The 16,343-nt window shown below is 38.5% G+C and overlaps 1 protein-coding gene across 1 annotated transcript in view; it reads left to right on the forward strand.

The window, feature by feature from the left end:
- dbpa (D site albumin promoter binding protein a) overlaps window positions 1–16,343 on the forward strand; it is a 41,614-nt gene that overhangs the window by 2,227 nt on the left and 23,044 nt on the right. Inside the window, exons 2-3 of the mRNA XM_042011702.1 lie at window positions 4,386–4,654; window positions 6,134–6,326. Coding sequence (XP_041867636.1) covers window positions 4,386–4,654; window positions 6,134–6,326 — 462 coding nt within the window. The remainder of the gene's footprint in view (window positions 1–4,385; window positions 4,655–6,133; window positions 6,327–16,343) is intronic.

The following is a 16,343-nucleotide window of genomic DNA, read 5'->3' on the forward strand; positions in this document are numbered from 1 at the left end:
TTGTTTCTTCTGTAAAGATCTTAAGTCTAGATTTTATTTAAATTATAAACAGCCTGTGGCTAAAATAAAGGCCCCCATAAGATGAGTAGTCTGTCAAGAATCAGTTCCCACAAAGTTAGATAAATTCAAAACGAACACATTCACACAGAGAAAAACAAAAGCAGTGGACTGTCCAGTTGCTCCCTGCTGGTTGGCGACCCCTTGTGGTTTCTCAGTGCAACTGCAGCCCCTTCGTTGAGACTTTTTTTGTCCTTTGCATGAGGTGGGGAAGGAGATGATGATGAGAGCAGCTGACAGGCTCTCCAAGGAGCCAGAAAGCATCTCAAAGGTGTCGACTAGTCTCATTGTCAACACATGCAGCATTTTACTACAGATAGATGATGCATTCAGGCGAAGGACAAGTGTGTGTGATTATATTTGTTTTTTTTTGTTTGTTTGTTTTGGGGGGTGGGGTTGCCTCTGGTTCTCCTTGCCTGTTTCCTTTCAGAGTGGATGCTTCTCCCTCACTCTCCTGCTTTATATTTTTTTCTTCCCCTGGCTAGCTTTGTTTGACGCCTTCGCAAACACCCACTCCATCTAGCACATCTTTCTCTCACACATCTTTGAGTTTTTCCTCTCACACTTTCCTGTCTACTCTCTTCTTGTCAGATCACTCTGCCACAGTCCCTCTGCTCATTTACATTTTCTGAGGGTTTTGCCTCTCTATTCTCAGTCTTCTACTGTACACTGTCATCTCTCAGGCTTCCTTCTCCAAAGCTTCATTATTTCTTTCTTTTCTTACATCCCTGCTTCTCAAAGTTGCATGGACCATCTTTATTCCCAGTCTCCTCTCTCTGCAACATTTCCCCTTTTTTTCTGCTGTGCAGTGTTCAGTTCACAGTCTGCCACAGTTTAATTAGTTGTCCACTTTAGTCGAAAGTGTCGCAATCGCTTAAATTAAGCTGCATCAGTGTCAGTGTATACCTACTAATCAATCTTCCTCATTACTCTTCTCATTATCTCCTCTTGCTGCTCTTGTGAATAATCCTCATATAATGTTGTTTATAAGTAATCTTGTCACTTTTCTTTGTAAATTTATGCACCAGAATTGCTGCAACTCTGTTTGTCTGCAGCAGACCCCTGCAGTTGCTCATAGAGGTGTTTGTAGCATGCAACAAACTGTGTTTTGGCACTTGTGTGCCAACAAAACATCTACTAATCAAAACCTCTTGGGACCACTTTATAGGTTCTTAATGCAAATTCTATGCGAATGGATTCCTGCTCCCCCCTCAGTCTTTGCTGCAGATAAAAAAAAAACCCCACAGTGTTTGTATAGAGCTTCCAATATATTATGAGTTAATGGTAACCACGAGAACAGTATTAAGGCTCATTTATGCTCCCTTTATGTACATAATTAGATACATAAATTTTAAACATCACTGCCTTCCTGCTTTCATGTGTCCCTTGCTGTACGTTGACGTGGTTGTTAGCAGTACATACACCAAAGGGCAGTGTGGAGTTCAGAGTTCATCTCCGAGTTCATATGTCAGTTCCAGGCAATAACAAACATGGCGATGATGGAGAAGATCATGATAATGTACATTCTCAGAAAGAGACCTAAAAGAAGGCAGCGCGGTAGACGGTGGTGGTCTATGCAGCCATTAAAAACGTCGTTGCTTCTTCTTCCATGTCTGGATAATATAATGCTCTATAATGGTTAATACCTGCATTGGACGTGCTTTACTTGCTGCAGTCTTCATCCTAAAAAGCAGATATCACTGTTGAGAAAATAACTTCTCTAAACCACTGGAATAGCAAAAAAAATGTAATACACAAAGTACATATCTCATACACAACAATAACCACTCATTTCAACTTTCCTTTTTATTTTCAAGCAGTTTTTGACTTTTTTTTTAAAACATTTGCCATAACTTTAACTTTTTGGTTCTGAAGGGTGGTAGAGTCTTGTAGAGATGGACTAGTTTAAACACTTCTACTTCCAGTTTATCGGTTTTTCAAACACACTACTAATGCTGAGTCAAGAGGTTACAGAAATCCAGAGGTTCTCAATCAGCCTTAACAGCACTCAACAAACAGCTTGTCGGATGTCAGTTTTGATACACAACATTGTTCATGAGGTAGAGAATAGTGATTATAAACCCAAGTAAAGGGACTCATGGTCTTCTTCTCTTGGTCCAAATTCCTCTGCTAGCTTTTCCAGTGTAGACTACTATCCTTCTATCTTAAGTAGGCAAATGTATCGAGGTTTAAATAATACAATCTGGAAAGAAATAAAGATCATTCAGGCCATGGAAGACGCTTTTAGCCTGCTAAATGCTGTTATTTTTTCCTACCTTTCTGAGGACTTGAACTGTTGCAGGCCTGGTATCATAGGGGAAAGCACATTGGCTATCTGGTTCGTTATGGTGGATGCAGCTTCGTCACTCAGTTAAACTCTGATGGAGTTCCAGGGCAAAGCAACACCACATGCTGCAAGAAAGTTGAAGCAGGTGGACTCCAACTAGCATGGATCTCCTCTGCATGACATGTCCTTATTACGTACTCAGTGACGCTCTGCTCAGTAATTCCAGTAATATCTAATAACCAGAACTGTATACAGCAGCTGTGAACATTTAATATGTTTTCAGTTTCTGATTGGTTAGATTTAGTAAAAGATCATGGTTGGGGTAGACTGACATTGCTGGCAAGATAATGGCTGAACTCGAATTTTGCAGTTGTTTAAATGCACTATATAATAATAATGAATAATATCAACATTAACCTAATTTTCAGGAAATTCACTGTATTTTATTTAAAATCTGTGTATATGAAACTCAGCTGGCAGGTGAAAATAATGCTGCTGGAGAGAGATTACAACACGCATGAATTCATGGCACGTCTTGCTACCCCACTCCTCCCTCCCCCCACCCTTCTCTGTATCCCATCACAGCTGGTTTCCTGCTGTAATCTCTCATGTGTTTATATTCTTTACTCTCAGGCATCTCTGATAATCTTCCACAGTCTCTTTAGCTTGCTTCATCACTCTCAGGCTGCTGTTTAGTTAGATATTCTTATAACTTATTCAGCGTGCCATTTATTTGGCATGCACTGTTGGCAGGGTAATTCTTTAGAATAATATCACCAAAGGATCAGAGTGTGAAACAGTCGCTGTAGCTCTTTCCATGCAGGCTCCTCTTTAATCTGTTTAGTTTTTGTGGGGATGCTTTATTGATGCCACAGGTCCACATCTATCTTTCCATTGGACTTGGAGTCAGTCAGCTTAGCTTTAATTATACATGCCTTTCAGTGATTACAGCTAAGTACTTCACAGAAAGATAGAGACACGTGATAAAAAACACATGTGGTAGATTTTCTATCAAAGTACCACACAGTTGTAATTTAAGTCATCATTTGAGCTCAGTGGGATTACATTTACTACCTGCAAATATATGCAAGAAAACATAGATCTGGATGGCATCCATCAAATATTACCCAAATTTAACCTTCAGATCTTTTTTTTAAACAACTGAGCAAAGTTGAGTGCCTTTAAAAAATTGTGCTTTGTTTATAGGCTTTTATATTGGATGACAGTATTAATTACTGGTAGATGTTCAACCTGTAAATGTCTCTGGAAGGCAGCTGTGGTGCATCGTATCTGGTCAATGTGCAAAATCTGGTTGACATGCATTTGTTAACTTTAGCTGATTGTGCCAGCTTCACTAAACTAGGCAAATTAGCATGTGAGCAACGTATGATGAGTTCAGGTTACTAACTAACAACAGATGAAGCTTGATGGTGACTGTTAAACATCTAAACAAAACACTGAAACATCTAAAACCTGCAGGACACCAGCCAGGACCAGGCTGGAGGATCCCTGCTCTAGGCTTTCCTCATGCATGAACAGGATAATCTACAATCACATGCAGCTAATCTTGAATTCTGAATGTGATTGGTTTGAGCAAAATTCTAATTACATTAAGAGTAACTTTACATGTGCTGGGTGTTACCATTGCTTACAGTAAGAATATTTATTTAGTCATTCAAAACGGTCAAAGAACATCAAACAGAGCAGCGGTGTGTGGTGGTGTGAGCGTGTTGATTGGTAGTGAATGTGATGGAGGTGTTAACACAGATTAGCATTAATGTAAAGGCATGAATCCTGTAATATGTCATCACTGTGTCACCCATACTGGCACTTTCTTCTCTCCTGGCCCAAAATATTAATCTACTCATAACTCTCCAGAATGTTTAATGCCATTTCTGTTTTGGAATAATAAAAAAAAAAGTTGTTTTATTGTTTTATCTTTGGTCAGACCAAATTTAACAACACACCTTTTATTTTATGGGAAAAAAACATAAATTCCAGCATCATCATGTAGATATATCTTTTTCTTCTTCTTCTCCAGACAAAGATAAGCCCCTGGATTGTGATGAAGACTCTTTAGGTGTCAACGCCGGAGGGCCTGGTGGGGTGGGAGGAACCCCAGGCTCTGGATCGCTGCGACCCAACTCCCAGTCAGCCTTCTTGGGCCCACTGCTGTGGGAGCGGACCCTGCCATGTGATGGAGGCCTATTCCAGCTGCAGTACATGGACCTGGAGGAGTTCTTGACTGAGAATGGGATGGGGATGCACAGCAACGGACCGAGCTCGGCCAGTGCCCAGATACCCTCCCAGGTACTGCTGCTTTAAACAGAAACTTAGAGTAATTCTCCCTTCTGAATGTCAGTATGTCCTATTTTATTTCTACCTTGTCAGTCAAGCTTGTGTCTGTTTCCTAAAATTCAGGCTTATTCAACTTTATGTTAACACCCTAAGGAGTCCTATAAGCAGCTCACATTTAAACAATTTTATGTTTGTTAGACTCTGGAATTAGATTGAAAATTACGACTAAAAAGTATCCCGTTAAGACTACATGCCCACGGTAACTTTCAAAGCATTTACAGGCTGCTGTTCTGATAACACCCTGATGTTATACCCACATTATAATTTCACTAAATTCCTAGAAAACTGTTTACGATATGATTCTGGCTTTGTTGACAGGCACAACAATCAGAGTTCAAGTTACACAGGGCTTGTTGTATCTAGTGTTTTCACTTACACGGTGCACAGAAAAGTGCACGGTGGCAATTCTACTGAGTTGCTGAGTCTCTCAGAAGGAGCTTTTCTGATAAAAATGAGGCTAAAAAGTCCTCAGTACTAGCAACCAATTTTTAAATTCAACAAAAGGAAGAGTAATGATGCTCAAATGTGTGCTAACTGTTAGTAAGCCATTTAACTAGCTTGTCTTAATTAAGATTTTAGCACCATAAAAGGTGCAAGTTGATCTTTACCTGCTTTCTGTCAGTGAAGTTGCAACTAGCTACATAAACCAAGTAAGATAAAGCATTTCATACTCATACTTTATTCAATTATTGGATAAAAACTGTAACTTTTTTTACTTTGCAATAACATTGTTAATTCGCCATTTGAAGTCTGTTTTTCAACTTCCTGTTTTTTTTGCACCCAACTAGAAAATTGGCATTTGTGTATTTACAAAATCAAAGATTTAATATTCTATTAACAGCAAGGGATGGGATTAATTTCCATTTTTATTCTGCCCATCAGTGCTACGTTTGGGTGAAAGTGAAGCTATTATGTTGGCTCTACTAAATTCCTATGGTATTTTGGAAGCACAGCTGTGGTATCTAAAGCACAGCAGGTTTAAATCCCATGTGGCAAAATAATGTTTCCATATCGCTGCTACAGCTTCCCTCAGCACATCCAGGCAGAGCAGCTGTTCACAGCCAACATCCTCTGTACTACCACATCATCCTACCTTTCTGCTGTATTTTTAGAACATTTAGCTAAACTTCTGCTCTGTTTTAACAGGACTGTATACCACTTACTTTTCTAACATATAAGAATATTACAACCCTTTGAAAGCACCATATAACTCAGTTTATTAAACAGAAAACATGTTATATAATTAAGCTTCTTTCAGCTACGTAATACATCAATAACCCGGAGGCTACCTCAGCATGGATTGATGGCTAGCTAATTTGTGAGCTAACATGTTCAAATGCCACCGTTGTTGATGAACTATGAAGATTTCAGGATTGGTTAATAAATATTTGAAGTGAGGTTCTTATTGTTTTTTTTGTCTTGTTTTCTCAGAGTTCCCAGTCTGCTGTGCCCAACCAGAGTTCCCAGTGTCCTCCTGCATCTCCTCCACCCTGTTCCTCCTCTTCATCCTCCATGTCCTCTTCATCCTCCTCTTCCTCTCTTCTTGGATTGGAGACCGTCCAGCCACAGCCGCCGCCCCCTCAACAGCAGCAAAACATGATGGGAGGACCTGAGTGTCTACATGGTGAGTGATTGTAAATTTTAAAACCTCAGAACTAAATGATGAAGAGTTGATTAATTGGCCATAATTTTATTTATCTTTTACTCACTTTTTGTTTGTTTGGATTGAGCATATTTGAGAAATATTTGACAATGATTAGTTATCAGAAAAACGTCAGGGAAGGACTGGAAATTTTGTGCAGTTAGTAACTTTATTCATTTTTAGCCATTCAAATAAACATTTTTGACTAATTAAATCTTTATGCATTAGTTATAGTCTCTATCTGCCATTTTTATTTGTAAACCAAGACTTTAACCATTTAAAATCTGAGAGCAGATACTGCTAACTTGGCCATTTTGTGGGACTTACCTGAGCCATTGGTACTAAAACATCTCTAATTTTGTTCTTTTTCACTTTGTCAGCGTTGACTTTTGCAGCGACATTTTCCACATATTGTCATTGTGTGTTAAAGGTTTTTACTTTTTTCATTTGTGCTATGTGCCATCTTCATTTGTTCTTCACCAGTAACACATATACTGATATTTACACATCTTAACAAATCTCAAAAGTATTCCCTCTTCTACCCTAAAAGTATTTAAATAAACTTTGTGGTTGGTCTAAAAAATAAGCACAAGACTCAAAGCGTTGAAGACAGAAAGAATTTTTCAGTGTAGCTCCTCAAAGATTAACGGTAAGATTAGATCTGAAGTATTCATGTAGGACCAGAACATTTCTTCATTAGCTGAACGTGCAGAGGGCATGATGTGATCTGGCACTAATGAGGACTCAGACCCATGATGCATTGCATTAACTAATGCAATTCAACCATTGGGTGCCTCTAACAATAACAGAGCAGGATTGTCTCTAATTATTTCTCTGTGTGATAAATGGCTAACACCCTGTCCTCCGACCCTCCTCGACTCTCATTAACATGCTGTTTTCATTCGTTATATATTCATAATTTATTGTTTCTTCTCTCTGCTGCTTATGAAATAAGCCAGAACATCTGAAGGTTTTTCTTTTCTCTTCCTTTTATTTGTTTATTTTTTCTTTAAAAGATTTAACAAATCTGAAGAAGAAGGGTGAACTTTTATGTGTTCGGAGTTTGAATTGTTTTAACATTTTTGACAGTTTTGAGTCTTTTGGAGCCATCAAAGTGTCTGTGCATCAAATTTAAAAGCATTTAATTAACTCCATTAGAATCATGGACAAGTATCTTTCCTTGTTATTTACTAACTTTATCAAAGGCTGTGAAGTATAACTAGCTATATATACAACTCTCACTTGTTATTATCTTAATAAGTAACCGATATTTTAAGTTTCATGACTTATTTGTGGAATTAGCATTAATTTGAAGCCATGTTTGTAGATTCTGGATAAATGTAATTCCAGTTTGAACAAAATGTGTAATAATTGGGCACAACTCATCAACTTATACCATGACAAATAGTTGAAAGTAGATAGACATTAAGAAGAAGGACAATGTGACCCCAAAATATCATAATTTTCTACATCTAGCAACAACTTACTGGGTAACATGATTCAAGTCCAGTGGCTCGCCACCACTCTTCAACCTCCTAATGCAGGATGTCGTGAGTTTTTTTATCTAGTATTTTTTAAGTAATTTGTGCCAGAAAGCAGCAAGTTTCTTCTATACTGACTTGCTGACCTGAGTGATGAGTCTTTGTAGTGGTGTTGATGACAACGCTGGAATTTGTAGGTTTTCCGTGGACTTCGTTCGGAGTGCGATGGTTCCATTATCGTTTTTCAAGCCATGTTTGGGAGCTCAAACTATAAACTATCTAACCTTGTAGGTAAATTCACAAAATCTAACCAAACAACTGAAAATGAACCTAATAATAACTGTAAATCACTAGATAACGAGGCAAAGGTGCAACAGTCTTATTCAGGAATCAAACCGAGGTCTCGTGTTTTAAATTCTGCTGTAAACCAAAATGCATTTATGTTTCCACCGTGACAGAACAACTAACTGACCTTCCATTTGGCTTTATTTCCATGGTGATATTATGTGAGGTTATTTCCATTATTATCAGGTGTTCTTTTCTATTTGAGAGAAGATAATTTGATTTTTATGTCGTGTAAATGCAGTCCAGGTGACAACAATACGAAGGATAGTATGCCATTCATGGTTTGTGTTGAGAAGCAGCTCTGTTGAATCATGAACAGCTTAACGAAAACCTCTGCACAGAAAAGAAAAATACTTTACTCCTGGCAGAGGTGGAAAACATCACATATAATTAAAAATTCTGAATTTGTATGAAATATTATGAATGGCTTCTGAATACACACAAGGTTGTTTCCAAAACTCTTCTAAGCTACTAGTCTCGGTTTCCATGGCTCACTGTGCTGTCTGTCACCGATTCTATATATTTTAATTTGTTCAAGGTTTGTTTTCCGTGATTTTCTGCTCACTTAGTGATAATATCTTGTTGTGCCGTTTTTTTGTTATGGCTGGAAATTGGTGCCACCTGCTTATCTCAATAAACCAGATTTTAATAACGGAATACAAGTAGTGGATGGAAACAAGGAAAGGTTTCCTATGTTTTTTGGCATATTTACTAAAGATTCTGACAGAATTTATGATACACTTGGATGGAAACAGAGGTTTTGTGAGACTAATGTATTTTGCGCTGCTGGCCAGTTTTGCTATTTTGTGTTTTCATTTGAGATTTTTACACAAAGGAATATCTGCCAACTTTTTTTTTACTAGCTAGTTAAAACGAATTAAGCCTTTCAGAGCTTTCCCTGCAATGCCAGGAAAAAGCTCGGATGATAAGTGAATCAGTTGTGTCAAACAATGAGTTTGAATGTTACTGAAACCCCTGCAAGCACATTTTTCTCATATCATACACACAGATTTGTGCAGATGGAAACCACTTGTTAGCTAATCATGCACAGCAGATGCAAGAAATGATAAGGGGGAAAAACAAAATCAGATTATATTTGTTGAAGTTTGAGAACCACTGAAATGCACGAGACAGATGTATGACTGTTTATGCTATTGTGATAGCTGGACACAAGAGAAATCATGAGAAGAGATGTGAAAGTGTCCAAACAAGTAAGCTGGCTTGATGCATTGAAGACACAGATCAGGGTGCAAGCATCAGTAAGTCTGCTATATCTGATGTGACATTGCACATATTCCCCATAACGTCTGATTGTTTAATCGCTTTAAGAATTAAAAATATTGAATTTGTGATGATGAATCCGCCCGTGAGCACTGAGTTTGGGTTTCCCCTCATCATGTTGTGTAGAAAATGCTCCCCTGACTTCCACAGATGGTTGTTTTGTTACACCTTTGAGTGCGTACCATGAAGATCTTGAGGCAGAGAGAGAGAGAAAGAGAAGGAGTGATGTGCCCAACAGGATCCATTTCTGAGAAATCTGGCTGGAATAATGTGTTTGTCTTATAATTCTGACTCATAAACAATAAAACAGGAAATGTTTTACAGGGAAAAAAACAACTGCAGAGTTGTGTGAAGAAAAACAGATTAAAAAAGAGATAAAGAGAAAGAGAGATGCATGAAAGAAAGCATCAGAGGTTCTGTGAGGATAGAGCTGATGCTACAAAGAAGAGAGTACCACTGCTGCAGCTCTGCTAGGAGAGTCTATGAATATACTCCATCAGTGTGTTTGTGTGCATCCATGCCTTTATGAATGCATGTTTGTGATTTTTGTGTGTGTTTGTATGCACTGTGTAGAACTTTGCGCATATGAGAGTGTCCTCTTTGTTTCGGCATTTGCATGCAACTATGTAGGCTTTAATGGGAACATGCTTTCATCTTTCTCTGTGTGTGTGTGTGTGTGTGCTCTTTATTCTGAATTATAAACACGTGACTGGGTTGAGCTTGATGCATCCAGCCAGAAATCCCTCAGGTTGTTGTGGAGCTGAAGTGTTACTACAGAGCTGCAGCGAGAGAGAGAGCGAGAGAGAGATTCAACCGGAGAAATAGATGGAAAATAGACTGGAAATAATAATCTCATCCACATGCACATGTTTTACTTTGATTTTAATTCATGCTTGGCAAAATGGAGAGCAGCTCAGAGGGAGGGAAAGCACAAAAAACATGGATGCAGCTGTGGTTTTATAAAGAGCTGTGGTGATATTTTTCATCACATCCACAAGGACAGAAACTGAGGTTTGGGTTGAAAATTGATCAAAGTTTTACATAGAAAACTGTGGTCTGGTTAATACAGTAAGTAGGCAGAAACATTTAAAATACTAGAATTGCCCTTGTTTTCCTGTTAAATGCAGACTAAACGCCACGAGCTCAATTTTTGCCACAAGATGTAAGACATCCGCAGAGAATCAGCTGAGCCTCAAAACAGAAGCTCCAATGTTTTTCATTGTCTCTGAAACCAACCAAACCTTCTGGACAAAGCCATCATGTTGATATTAACCATCTTTTCTGTCCCCATAAATCCTCTCTGCTGCACCAGTCTCTGATCCCCACGTTTTACAACACGCACAGTCTTCAGTTAGACAGAAATGAAGTGCCTTTGGTATTTGTCATGTGTGGCACATTCACTGTTTCAAAATTACAGTTCAAGCTGGCTGCAGCATATTTTTGTTTTAGGATTGTTAAAATGTCCTAAAATTGTACATTTAGAAGCATTTGCTATAAAAGAATAATGTTCATGTCTTTCATTATTCACTAATATAAAAAATGAATCCTTTGAATATTTTAATCTGACACCGTTCATATCTCTGCTTGCCATTAAATGGGAAGCTAGTGTAGTGAAAACTAAGCGTTAGCTAGGAGCAAGCTAGTGTAAGCAGCTTGGTCTTAGGCCTATGTGGAGATAGTGGGTGCTTACTTGCTTCACCTGGGAAGAATCGCAGTGGCTCAGTCCTACCGACTCTCACCCAGCATTGACTCACTCAGCTAAAGGAGCAGATGCAGTCTAGTCCAAGTCTACGGCCATGTACACCAGAACATGAGTTTATGTGTATTGGCTAATTAACTACTCTGAAAATGCTAAGTTTTTAAATCTGAAAAGGCTCCATGTTTACAATCCACGTGCATCTGAACCGATGATGCCATTGCCCCGCCTCCCTTGCTTAAGGAAAACCCAGCAACAGCTGCAACAATGCAAAATCTGTATAAAATCCACCCAAATTTGATCTTTTTTAGCTTGATTCTGTGTAATCTTTCGCTCCATCCTTTTTTTTTTTTTTTACATTACACTAGTTTATGCGCATGCTCCATTTCTTATTCTGTTTTTTTGGCGTATTTCTGGCGCAGCATTATAGCGCCACTTACAGGTCTGGCATATATACGATAGCGTTGTCAGTAGTTTTGTGTGGACGGAAACATTTTGTGAAGTGGTTCTGTCTTTATGGACTCTTTTTTTGACTGAAAATCTTCTTGTTTCCAGTTATTAGCTAGCACTATCCTGCTTGTGGCAGCTAGTTCATCAGCTCCTTGCAGTGCATGCAAATTACTTGTACAGCTCCACCTCAAAGTAGCACAGTTGGTTCCTCCAGTGTTCTACGTGGAAACGTCAGGTTATCCGACCTTGCTTCTTTAAGAGTATAAGTAGAGATCCTCAGCCATAGTAATGCTAGCTGATTTTGCACATGATATGACTTGGTCATGTTGGTCATGATCATGTAAATAAGGTTAGAAACTCAAGTCGTAGAGCAATGACAGAGTAGAATTTGAAAATAAAGTCCACCATGACAGTTATGTGGAGCAGCAGTAAAAAAAAACCTAGTATTTCTTTCCCTAACTCAAGAACATGATCACTAATCACATTTACACAAAGGCTGTAGCTAAAATATTTCCATGTCATTTAATTCATCCAGAAACTTCCCAAATTAAAAACAGCTTTTTATCATTAGATTTCCCCTGATCCTAATCTGATCTGTAATGAACTCATTAAGCTGCAATGTGACAACATGTGCTACTCAAATATTTCTTGGTCATTACCAAGGCATTTTTCAGTTATGACAAAATGTTAAACCAGAGGATGTAAACGTGCCAACACTTGTAAAAATCTGACAAACAACCATGCAATCTGACTCAGTTGTTGTCGGGTTCTCGCAACTGACAGTTTGACAGGTGAAAAGAGGCACTTGAAGCACATGGGAAGAAATCTGAATTTAAAATCTGAATAAAAACCTGTATTTAATCAGTTGTTCTTTCGCTTAAGGCTGATCTGTTCACCAAACTCCATGGGAATTCATTTAATTTTAAATCAAGCCGTGCTGAGACCTTTAGACTGACAGAGAAAGCAGAAGTGTGGACAGTCGAGAGAGCAACAAATAAAACAGACATTAGAATTGGCCTCTTATGCATTTTAGAAAACTAACCAACCAAATAAAGTAGTTTCACACTGGGATGTTCAGTTAAAGTAAAGTTAATAATTAGATTTTTTACAAACCGCTGCTTCTCTGCAGCATTTAGACAGATGTTAAATAAGTTTAATACTGAAGGTAAACCTTCTTCTTTACTCATCTAATGTGGAAAATAGCAGCATAGAATGGCAGAACACATATAAAAAGCTGTTTTTAACTTTTATTTGGTCCATTTTAAGTCAAATTTTACTTTTGTCTTGTCACTTTCTGTACACAAAATCTGACCGTGCAAACATTAGTAATCTGTTTTGCGTTATGATGCGTTATACCAGGTCTGTATTATTGAAGCAATGCACTGCACAGATACCCAAAATGCTGCAAAAGCTCAGATTTGTTGAACTTTAGTAGAACCCTGTTCAAGGGCGATTACAAATGGGGGTCGTTCTCTAAACAAAGTTCTCCTCATTTAAGCTAAATGCATTATATTTATCTGTATTAGTTTCATTCAATCACAGAACATTTTTTAAACTTTACCTCCCCACATGATCGTCTGCAGACAGGCAGTAATGTTCTTTGTGGAAGTGGTGGCTTTCTCTTTGCAGCCCGTCCATTCACACCATGTTTGTGCAGTGTTTTCCTGATGATGGGGTAGAGTTGTTTAGACACAGCCCTAACTTCCTTTGCGGTTTCACAGATTTGCACACAATTCACTTGAATTTTCTTCATTTGTATACATTATTTGTCAGCGTGGCTTGGATAGTGGCGTTCAACTGCTGTTCAACTGAGATGATTTTGTAACTTCAGAAATCTCTTAAGTTCACGATGCACTTCCACAGGACAATGTGAAAATCTGAAGATGTGTCAGCTGTACTTTTGCAGAAATGTGGACATTCTTACAGGTTCAGAGACTTTTAAGTACCTCTATGCCAGACCAGTTTTCTGGTCTAGATCTTTGAGTTGGGAAGTTTCTTTCATATATTGACTAAATCTGTGAGCATAGTTTCACAAAAAAGGCTTATCTATAGCATTTTTTGTACAAACTGCAAACCTGCACATATTGGAAAAAGCTTATACCACTACAATCACTTTGTACCAGGATACTTGATACCAGGATCAAGACTGATGGAATGAGAGATAAACTCAACCAGGAAGATGTATGTAAATATCTCAATCCAATCTGTTTATATTAAAAGATAAATGCAGTTGGATGTGGTTGGACAGTGAGGGAGCTGGTCTGTGTCTTTAAATGAGGGGAGAGCAGGATAACACTTCCCCGAAGCAGCCGGTGATTTAACATTCAGGGCTGTGATTAATCCTGGAGTGGGAAGGGTTAAACAAGACACTGACTCTGCACTCTATAACACAGCACAGGCTTAGAGAGCAGTGCTGGAGGGGGAGACAGAGAGAGAGGGAGAGAGAAAGTAAGCTTTGCATGTTTTGAAATCTCTCTCGCTCTCTCTCTCTGTCTCTCACACGCTCAGGCCATGTGCGGGCGCCACGTCACGTGCCGCTGCAGAGATCATCCGAGCAGCAAGGCAGCATGAGAGAGAGAGAGAGAGCAGGAGATAGAGGGGAAGGGAGGGGCTGGATGAGGAAGAGGAAGATGGAGAGGGAAAGGAAACAGTGGAGATTACAGAACGAATAAACACTGAACACAAAGCAAAAAAGATGAGAGAAGAGAAGCTTTAGAAATAAGAGATTTTTAGAAATGCAGACTGATTTATTAATGTTTTTTTCCTATAAGCCCCTCCAAAAAATTACTGAATGCTTCCCAACATCAAGCTGCAAAAGCACAAATAGCATTTTACAAAATGTGACCTTTTTTGTCCACTTCTGCGGTCACCCACTCTTCCCTTTTAACAGCTATTGTTTTCGATAATTACCAAGCAGATTTGCAACGAGCTTGTGAAATGTTGCCGAAAAAGGCGAAAAAACGTGAATCAAATACATTTTCATTACCAGCGTTGTAATGCATACATATCTTTATTCTAAGTGGATAAAAAAGCTTGTGTAAATCAGTGAGATATATCTGTTATAGGACAGGGTTTAATGGTTGCTGTAGAAGGGCGTAGTTGTCACGAACCAAAAGTTTGAATCAGACAGAAAAACCAGCTTCCTTGACCATATATGTGAGACAAAGGGAAATAAGTCTTTTGTCTCAGTTAGACACTTAAATCTTTCTGTCATGCCAGACAGCGACAACTCCTGTTTTTGTGTTGTGGTTTGATGATTTTCATTATGATCATTATTTCTTTGTTTTTCGTCTTGTCCTTGTCATTTGAATTTCCATGCTCTGTATTATAGTTTTACCTTATTTCTGATTTATTTTGAGACATTTCTTCCTTCTCTACCTCGATTTGCTTGAATTCATATGGTTTTTATTTGTTTATACACAAGGTTTTTCAGGTTTTCACACAGCTGTATTACATTCGTCATGACCTTCTCCAGTATATGTACTACCAGGTTTCCTTTGTTCATTGCCTGATTATCATCATTCCTGCAGAGTCTTCTACACACTCGCTCCATTTTTATTACCTCTGTCAAGGTGGAGGTCATGTATTTGGTGGCATTAGTTAGTCTATCTGTTTGTTAGGAATATAACTCAAAACATTATGGATGGATTTTGATTAAATTTTCAGGAAATCTCAGAAATGGAATAAGGAACAAATTATAAGATTTTAGGGGTGATTCAGATCACTGCCTGGATCCAGAAACTTTTTAAAATGATTCTTTACTTTGGGGAGATAGCGATAATTTTGACATTAGAGCTTCTAACTCATGTCTGTGGATGCTGGGAACCCTGCTGTGCTGGTGCTGCTGGACCTCACAGCAGCCTTTGATACAGTCGACCATGCAGTCCTTGTATCTCGCCTGGAGAAGTATGTTGGTATCCATGACAACACTTGCCAATGGTTTAAGTCATACCTGGCAAACAGGAGCTTTTCTGTAATTATTGGAGATCTCTGCTTTTTATATGCATCCCTTTCATGTGGGGTGCCACAGGGGTCTATTCTCAGCCCTGTTCTCATTTCATTGTATTTGCTACTTTTGGAATCAATTATAAGAAAACATTATCTGTCTTTTAATTTGTCTTGACAAGACAATTTTCTGATATAGTTGGCCATGAGTCCAAATGAAAATACTCCACTTATTAAGCTACTGGATTGTATAAATGATGTAAAACAGTGGTTGACACATTTTGCACTTGAATGACAGCGAAACTAAATGTATGTTGAATGTTTCCACAAACTGTAGTACTCTGGTCCCCTTTTTAAAATCACATGTTAAAAATCTCAGTGTAACATTTGACAGTGGGCTCAACTTTAATAAACAGATTAGTTCTGTTGTTAGAACAAGCTTTTTTCAGCTCCATCTTTTGGCCAAAGTGAAGCCCTTTCTCAGTCAGCAGAATCTTGAGAAGGCAATCCATGTATTCATAAGTTAAAGACTGGTCTACTGTAATGCCCTTTATGTTGGCCCCAGTCAGTCTTCAATTTCACGTCTTCAACTTGTACTTCTGCTGCCTGATTTTTAACGAGCAGATGTGAACACATAACCCCCGTGCTGTCGTCACTCCACTGGCTTCCAGGTTGTTTTAGAAGTGATTTTAAACTTCTGTTGTGTCCACAGTCATGGCAGGACCCTGCGTTCTTTGGGTCAACTTCTGCTAGAAGTGCCAAGGTGGAGATACAAACAGTGGGGTGATCGTTCTTTTACGT

The sequence above is a fragment of the Melanotaenia boesemani genome, chromosome 17, assembly GCF_017639745.1.
Source record: "Melanotaenia boesemani isolate fMelBoe1 chromosome 17, fMelBoe1.pri, whole genome shotgun sequence".
In the NCBI taxonomy this organism is placed as follows: Eukaryota; Metazoa; Chordata; class Actinopteri; order Atheriniformes; family Melanotaeniidae; genus Melanotaenia; species Melanotaenia boesemani.